At 51.7% G+C, this 8,783-nt stretch overlaps 1 protein-coding gene across 1 annotated transcript; it reads right to left on the bottom strand.

Moving 5' to 3' along the window:
* Nucleotides 1–751: 751 nt before the first annotated feature.
* On the bottom strand, nucleotides 752–3,627 carry MRPL11 (mitochondrial ribosomal protein L11). Its single transcript, XM_075545338.1, has 5 exons — nucleotides 3,203–3,627; nucleotides 2,794–2,889; nucleotides 2,337–2,430; nucleotides 2,090–2,249; nucleotides 752–1,034 (listed from the first exon to the last, which is right to left on the bottom strand). Exons 1-5 carry the CDS (start codon nucleotides 3,323–3,325, stop codon nucleotides 929–931), a joined length of 579 nt encoding a protein of 192 aa, XP_075401453.1. The 5' UTR covers nucleotides 3,326–3,627; the 3' UTR covers nucleotides 752–928.
* Nucleotides 3,628–8,783: the final 5,156 nt, after the last annotated feature.

Here is an 8,783-nt window from a genome sequence, read left to right as displayed (position 1 = left end):
TTTGGACATGCCGGGGGAGAGCGGTCTCAGAACATCAAGGCCTTCACTAAGATGGACTGACAGTGGCTGCAACCATGGCTCAAACATAGGAATAGTCTGTCAGCAGGAGCCGACTCAGGGGCACCTACAGGGACATGAATCCTGGGACCCCGGATAATGGGGCCTCCCAGGAACTTCTGCCTTGGACAGGTCTCTACTAAAACCTGGCTTCTTCTGGGGTTTGTACCCTTGAGCCCCATAATCATTCATGTTCAGCCAGCATCTGACTCGGGCAAGTTCAGGAGGTTAGTAGAAGGGACCGTTTAGGCTGGGTCTGGACCATCTGCACCTGTCTCCAACCTCTCAGACCCAAGCAGTCCCAGGAGCCTGGGAGTGTTGTCTAGTAACCACGCCTAGGCCTGAGATCCCCAAGGGGCCTGTTTCTGTTGAGCCAGCAAAGTCCTCAAGGGATGAGAAGTATTTCTGGTGGAAGAAGCCATGCCGGCTGCTTCCGTATATCTAATCCCCTGCACGCATGTTACGCCAAGCGCTGCATGGTCTCATGCCTCTGGGGAGGGAGACAGCGCGGGATTAGAACAGGAAGGTTTGGGCTCTCTTCCTAACTCAGAACCTAGATGAGCTGCTTCACACCTCTCAGTCTATGCCACTGAGAAGCATGAGGCCCTCCTTCCAGGGCCAGTTCACGCCTGCCCAGGTTGGCTACCATCAGTAGCAGACCCCTTCCCCTAGGGGTCCAGAGACAGAGGCCGTGTGGGTGACAACGGACATTTATTAGGCTCGGTCCCTCGATCCGTCCATGGGTGTAGAAATGCATACTTAAAGCCAGGGAACTCATAGTCGGGACCACCCTCCCTCCTGACCCTTGGCACAGTTTTTCCTCCAGCCCCCGGCTCGGTGACTCCCTTCCAAGTGCGGGGATGTGGTAGGATCACTTCTTGGCAGCTTCTGCCTGGGCTGCCAAGTCAGCCTCTTTCTGAGCAGCCAGGAACACAGCTCGCTCCTTCTGGAAAGCTGCCAGCTCCTCTGAACTGAGGCTGCAGGGGCAGAAAAAGAGGGTGAATGAATGGCCGCTGCCGGGGACCCACAGGAGCCCCGTCACTGCCCGGAATCCAGTCTGCCCAGGCCTCTCTTCCTCCCTCATTTCCTAGCTCACTCAATCCCCAGGCCATGCCACCACCCCTTACCACAGCTTAGGCATTCTTTGAGGTCCTGGCTATAGCCCAATCCAGATTTATGAGCCCCTCGTGTCCCCAAACCCTCAGCACACTGAGGACCCTGGGTCATACACACATCGTCTGTCTGTCTCCCCAGGGGCAGGGCTCTGGTTGAGTCCGCTCTGCACTCCCAGGAAAAGTCCAAAGTGGAGGAAAGTCACATTGTTCCCTGCGCCATGTGTCGCCCCACTCTCAAAAAAGACGGGCGACCCCCGCTCTGGTCTGGACCATGAGACAGGCAGCAAGAGCCCAGGAAAGTCGATTTTTTATTGCTGGTCAGTGCTGAGAGTCACGGGACACTGTTGTCCCTGCTCCTATTAAGACCAGGGTCATGGAAGCCACTGAGACCATGGGACAAATGCTTCCGAATAGGTCTGTTTGCCTGGCCTCCTTCACACCATCTCCCACTCAGCCCGGACCCTACACCTGCATGACGCTGAACTTCCCCGGCCTTCCATTCTCCCCTGGGATGGTTGTTTCCTGGGACATAGGACTCCAGTCCTGGAGCTAGCTGAATCTTCTCCCTTCCCAGGTCTCTGCTTAGATGTTACTTCACCCACAAAGCCCTCACCAGCACACCGGCAACCTCAGGCCCTCTCCTCTCCTCCCATGACACCTATACTGCCTTTGCAGTGATCAAGAGGCTGGCTATCACTGCATGACAGCTCTGCCACACACTCTACCCCTGGGCTGTGAGCTCATGATGATGAGGACCCAGCAAGGCTGCCTTGTTCCTGGCTGTATCCAAAATCCAGAATGCCTACCACAGAGCAGACACCTAGGGAACAGATCCCAAGTGAATGAGTGAAATTCAGAGGCTGCCTTTCATACTGTCGTGGGCCTGTCCGCTTTGCCTGCCTCCCCAGGACACTCACTCTTTAACCACTCGGATGCCCAGAGAACGCGCAGAGCCGATGATAGAACGGACCACCGAGGAAAGGGGCACATTCTGCAGGGCGAAGGCTTCATCCTGAGCTTTGACTTGGGCGATCTCATACACGTGCTTCAAGGTCACCAAGCCTGCCACTTCTTTGCCTGGGAGAAAAGCACACACAGCCCTTCAGGAGCCATGGAGTCCTTTCGAGAGCTCCCAGAATCCCAGGCGCCCATCCTGGTCCTCACCTGTGTTCCGGGCCCCCTTCTCAATCCCAGCAGCCGCTTTCAGAAAGTAGGAAACAGTGGGTTGGCCAAACTTGAACTCAAAAGTCCGGTCAGGCTTCAAAGAAAAAAAAGGAAGTATGAGTCTACTTCTTTCTGCTTACTCAAGCGCAGGAAACATCTAACACCCAGTCCCCACTCCACATTCCCTCAATTCAATTCCTCCCCCGGGGGTCCCTCTAAGAGAGGAGAGAGCCATTGGGTAAATCCATCTGCAGCAAGCGCTCCTGCCACCTCTATCCCAGTCCAACTCTGCTCTAGAAACCCCAGGAGCAAAGCAAACAGCAACAAGGCGGGCAGAGTCCCGGATTGGGGGTGGTCCAGACTCCACTGTGTAAGTGGGGGAGACGACCCAGAAACACAAAGGGCCTGACCCCTCAGTTGACCAGCTGCAGCCCCAAGAAGGCAAGCGACGCTGCACCTTCACAAAAATCTTGGTAGGCAGAGGAATGCCCTCTTTGATGTCCTTCGTCCTCTCGTTGAATTCCTTGCAGAACTGGTTGATGGACACACCTCGCTGCGAGGGAAGCACACGGGGGCGATGTGGGAGGCGGGCTTCCGACCACCCACGTCCCTTCCCTCCTCGGTCTGCGGCCACGGCGCCTCCCTCTGCTCAGATCCAACCCGCACTTGGCGTGTTAGGTGATGGCACGCGCCATCCCGCTGGATCCTCACAGCAGCCCGCGAAAGCGGGGCGCGGGCGGAGGTCACGCTCGGGAGCAAAGGGCGTCGCGCTGAAGCAGAGCCGAGTTTCCGCCGGGGTCTCCGTGGCCCCAGGGCCCGCGCGCTCCTCCCGGAGCCCCCCGCGCCGAGTCGGGCGGCGGTCCAACCTGACCCAGGATGGGGCCCAGTGGGGGCCCGGCCATGGCCTGGCCCGCGCGCACGATGGTCCGGATCACGCCGCCGGGCTCCGGCTTCCGCAGGCCCCGAGCGGCCCGGCTCAGCTTCGACATGACGCGCGGTGGCTGTCCCCAGTCAGACTCACTGCAGGAGAAGGAGCGCCGCTCTGGGCGCCGCCATCTTGGGTCAGAGGTCAAGGGTCCTCATGGGGTCACTCCGGCTTAGCCCAACTGTCTTCCGCTCGCTACGAGTAAGACTAAGAAAAGACGAGAGACGCTTTTCACTCCCGCCACTGGGAGAAATATACTCTCTGATTACTCCCTGTCATCGAGCTCTTCGGGAACCTGTTGAAGTTAGAATAAACTCTATGGAAACAAGTTTAGTCTGGGTTTGGTTTCAGATAGACTAGAGAAAGGCTCCAAACCGCAAGACACAGTTTTCTCCAGGCGCGCGCACAGGCAGTGCTTTAGACAGCTAAGAGGAGGGGGAGGACCCCTTGGTGCCGCAATGCATTGTGGGCGTGGTAGTTTTCGCGAAGCCGTACCTTGCTATCGAAGACGAGGTTGTCCCTTTCCGTATAGATTTCGCTTCGGAAACGTTATGCAGCAGTTTTCCTCCATCCGGTACAGTGCCCCCTGGTGGGGTAGTGGCTAAGCGCTGGGCTGTTCGTTTGTAAGGTCAGCAGTTCAAACCTAGTTGCCCTGAGAGAAAGATACCCTAAGAAGAACTACAGTCCCCGAAACTCACGCAGGGTCGCTATGAGCCGGCATCAACTTGGTAGCGATGAGTTTACTATGGTTTTGTCTTTTAACAGAGTTGCGGGGAGCAGAAATCCGCTCCATAGCAGTGGGTCTTTAGCAAGCGCTGCAGATGGCGATGTGTTTGGGCTCCATCCGCTGGACATAAAGCTGACCCTCCGGTTTGAGATGAGCCTGTTATGAGTGCCCCCCCGCCCCCCGTGCACAACCACGCACAGCGACCCCACATTGGAATGGGGTTTTCCACGACTCTCCCGCGGAGCCCTGGATGAAATCGAACCGCACCTTTACAGAGAGCAGTCCAGCGCTTAACTGTTACATTCCCAAAACAGAACAAAATGCACGGTCTCATCTTCCCCCTGTGATGCAGCTGGTGGGTTTGAACTGCTGTCAGTGTGTAAGGCACGATGCCACCAGGTTCCCGTACGTATCGCCAGGCTCCAAATAGGAGCTTCGCTATTGTAAGGCCCTGTCCAGTCAGTGCTTTGATGACACCCATGGTACAATGGGGAAGCTGAGGTTCCCAAAACTCCAAGCTCACTGCCATGGAGTACATTCTGATTCGTAGCGACCTATAGGACAGGATAGAACTGCCCCCGTGGGGTTCGGAAGCTAACTTTATTATTAATAAATCATCTTATTGGGGGCTCTTACAGCTCTATAGGTTGCTGTCATCATTTTCAAAACATTTTCTTTCTGCTTGAGCCCTTGGTATCAGCTCCTCTTTTTTCCCTTCCCGCCCTTACCAATCCCTGATAAATTATTATTTTCATCTTACACTGTCCGCTGTTTCTGTTCCTCCATGGGGTGTGTGTGTTATACTCCCCATTTCTCCCCAAACTGACCTGTTTATAGTAGCAGAAAACCTCACCTTTCTCCCGTAGAGGAACCAGTGGTCTTGAACTGCTGACCTTGTGGTTTGTGGCCCAATGTATAACCACCAGGGCTCCTGAAGCTCAGAAGGTGGCCCAAAATACTTAGCCATAAGAGATAGGGTTGGGAAACTAATCTTGATGTTAGAACTTCTTCCGCTAAGCAGGACTGCCTCATCTAGTACAAAGAACCAACCGTGTCAAAGTGCTACCATGTAATTTTCTTAATGAATTCTGGTTGGACTCACACTAAGTAAGTGGGGTGGTTCCTGATTCTGAAGCCTATTGAGGCCTTTATAACCTTCAGATTTGTTAGACTTGGAGTCCCCAGGTGGTACAAGTGCCAACCCAAAGGTTAGCGGTGTGGGTCAGCCATTGGAAATGCTCTCCGGAGCACAGATTTGCTTTGACCCATGGGGTCATCAGATGTTAGATTAGACTCAACCACACCTGGTTATTGGCCTTATCAGGACTGGGGACTTGATTGACCCTTCATTCATGGTAAAATTTTGGGCAAGACAATTAACTTCCCTACGCTTGGTTCCTTGCAAGTCTAATGGGGCAAATAAAGCTAATAAATGGGGGGATTAAATCATTTAACAACTGGTTTCCAGCCTTAATGACTATTTTAAGAATTGAAAAATGATATACCAATAGTTTATTATTTCATACAGTTAGTACTTCAATAAGACCAATAAAAGAGGTACACAAAAGTAGATTATGTTCAAAGAAAGAGTTATAAAATATAAATGAAAAAATACTCTAATACCTGACAAAAAAACAATAAAACTGTTACTTAAGATATTTCCATATTACTTCTTGATCGATGTCCTCATGTGCCCTGCTCTTTGGTTTATTACAAGCCTGGTTCTGTCTCACTTTTTATAGTATGGATGGAATGAACATTAATTTTTTTAAATCATTTTATTTGGGGTTCAGACAACTCTTATTACAATCCATCCATCCATTGTGTCAAGCACATTTGTACATTTGTTGCCATCATCATTCTCAAAACATTTGCTTGCTACTTGAGCCCTTGGTATCAGCTCCTCATTTTCCTCCTCCATCCCAAGCCCTCCCTCCCTCATGAACCCTTTATAATTTATAAATTATTATTTTGTCATATCTTACACTGTCTGACATCTCCTTTCACTCACTTTTCTGTTGTCCATCTCCCAGGGAGAGGGTTATATGTAGATCCTTGCGATCGGTTTCCCCTTTGGAATGGACACCACTGCGGACACTTAGAATACGCTTTTGCACAGATGAACGTTAGAAAGAAGTCAGGGATGTGAATTTGTGATTTCCTTCGAGAGAACCCTGACTACAGACACGTTCGCGATCATTAACAAGAGAAAACAAGTGAGCACAACACTGTGATAGCACCATACATCGACACCTAGCAAGATTTAATAAAACAGAAAATGAGAGATGCCGAGGAGGATGTGGAGAGACAGGAACACTTGGATGTGACTGGCGGGACTGTAGAATTGTACAGCCCCTATGGGACTCAGTATGGCAGGTCCTTAAACAAATGCCAATCCAAGGACCTGTGGGACAGAGTAGGAATTCTCCCAAGCTGACTCCCCCAAATATATGCCGAACTTAGCAGCTTGCGAATGACTATACACTTGGAGGTCATCAGGAGTAGATCAGGGGTCATTCTCCCTAAGGGTTATCAGCCATCTAGAGCAAGCAGACACCACTGTTTATCCCACAACAAATAGGGCCCACTCCCTTCTGTTTCCTCATAGGAGACCCCAGAGAGGTCAAACCCGCCCTAGGATGACCAAGGTTAGGCCACCATCATGAATCTAGGATCCGCCCATCTTGTCACATGTGTATCCATAGACCTTCCCATTCCTATGGGCACACCCCTAGCTCATCCCCTTCCTGTCGCGCTTGTGCCTATCATACGTCCCCTTCCTACAATGTGTGTACCTATTGTACTGCCCCTTCCTGTGACATGTGGTGACCTGTAATGATGCCCCCCTGAGGAGATATAACCCTTGGTTAGCAATAAAGTTGGGGCTCCCCCCTACTCTAATGGCTGGGCTCCCCCACGAGGACCACCAAGCTGGGCTGAGGTGAGTATGCTTCCATGAATTGTGTCTGACTCTGTAAGGTCTCTCTCTCGGGCTAGATTTCAGCCTCGGTCCTTGGCTCCACGCGAGAAAGATTTCACGCTGAAGCCGGGCTCGTGATCCAAGTGAATTTAATAAGAGTTAAAAGACGTTTCGGGGGAAAAGAAAGAGAGGACCTGATGCAGAGGGCTTGGGTGGAGAGCAAATGCTTTGAGAATGATTGGGGCAGGGAATGTATGGATGTGCTTTATACAATTGATGCATGCATATGTGTGGCTTGTGATGGGAGTTGTGTGAGCCCCTAATAGAATGTAAAAAAAGAAAAAAGAAAATGTTTAGGGCAAAGAATGTACAGATGTGCTTTATACAATTGATGTATGTATATGTATGGAATGTGATAAGAGTTGGATGAGCCCCTAATAAAATGTTAAAAAAAAAAAAGAAGTTTCAGGTTTTACGCGGCACCCATTAGGATTCCTTTGACCATGCGGTCTGGCAGAGACTGCCCCGGGACATGCAAGGATCTCTCTCCTCCCACAAAGAGGACCAGACCAGCCCAGCAAGACAAGCCCCTCTCCTTTCCAGTCCCTGCCTTTTCAAGGGTTCCTGGGGAAGGCGTGGTGAACGACCCAGGTTGATCCCATTGGCTGAATTGCAGTCACCTGGCCCAGGTGGGCTGCTCCAGGTGTAGCCCTTCTGGGCCCACCGGTGGGAAAATCCACCTTTGTCCTTTGCTGGCTCTCCTGGGCATGCGTAAATGGACTTCCCAATTACCTAGGCTAAGCTACCTAACAACTCCATTATTCCAATCTCTCCTCTACCTCTCGTGCTCTCGATGACTTTACTATAATATTTATCTATCTCAACTGTACAATTGTGCCTACTGAGCCCATTATTAGTGGTGGGGGGCTGGTCCCCCCAAGGGTCACCGTGATTCAGAACCACCACCAGCGCGCCAGCTCCGTGTGGGGAATGATTGCAGTCTTGTAAAACACTTAGCAGAGACTGGCCCAGAGTCTGCCCGACTGCGGGAGAGTTATCGCTTCAGGCCCTACACCGCCCACCCGGAAGGAAAAAGATGCTCACTCAGTACTTCCATAAAATAAAGGGCTCCGTTCTTCCTAAATGAAGGACTTGGCAGCTGGCCTAAACCAAGAACTCCTCCCCAGCTTCCTGACATCTAGTCCATGCCCACTCATGGCGGCCCTTTAGGACAGGGGACGTGCCCCGAGGATTTCCCAGACCATCAGAGTAGAACACTCCGTCTTTCTCCCGCGGAGCGGCTGGTGGTTTCAAACAGCTGGTTAGCAACCCAAGTCACAACCACTGTGCAAAGAACTGGGGAGCAAAAAGTGCACACGCTGGAGACACAGTGCCACTGGGGGCCGCATCCGCTTCTCAGTCCTTGAAGCTGGGAAGGAAGCAACTCCCTGGTCAACTGGTCAATGTGTGAGCTCAGTGTCTAGTGATGGCGACGCGGGGAGGCTGCACAGGTGGGTCCTGCAGCCTCCTGCACCCTCCCAGGAAGAGGGGCTTGCACACTGGAAGTGGATTCTTTTACTTTGCAAAGGTCACACCGGCTTGAGGAGAGAAGGGAATTGGAGGAAGAAGGTGGGTGCAGGGGAACCCGCAGCAGGACAGGAGAGGGGTAGAGAGATGATCCTGGCTTGCACCAGGGGACAAAAAAATAAGGAAGAAATCCAAGAGCTATGGAGAAGATAATTTTTATTTTATGTTTAAAAATGCTTAGGTGGTATGACCTGTGTCACTCTTTGTAAATACTAATGCACTTAAACATCAGCACACCTGTGTTGCTCAGTGGCATCAAGTGGGTTTCAATTCATCTTGATCGGCTGC

This window comes from Tenrec ecaudatus, chromosome 4, assembly GCF_050624435.1.
Source record: "Tenrec ecaudatus isolate mTenEca1 chromosome 4, mTenEca1.hap1, whole genome shotgun sequence".
Taxonomy (NCBI): domain Eukaryota; kingdom Metazoa; phylum Chordata; class Mammalia; order Afrosoricida; family Tenrecidae; genus Tenrec; species Tenrec ecaudatus.
This window is presented reverse-complemented; position numbering and strand designations above follow the sequence as displayed.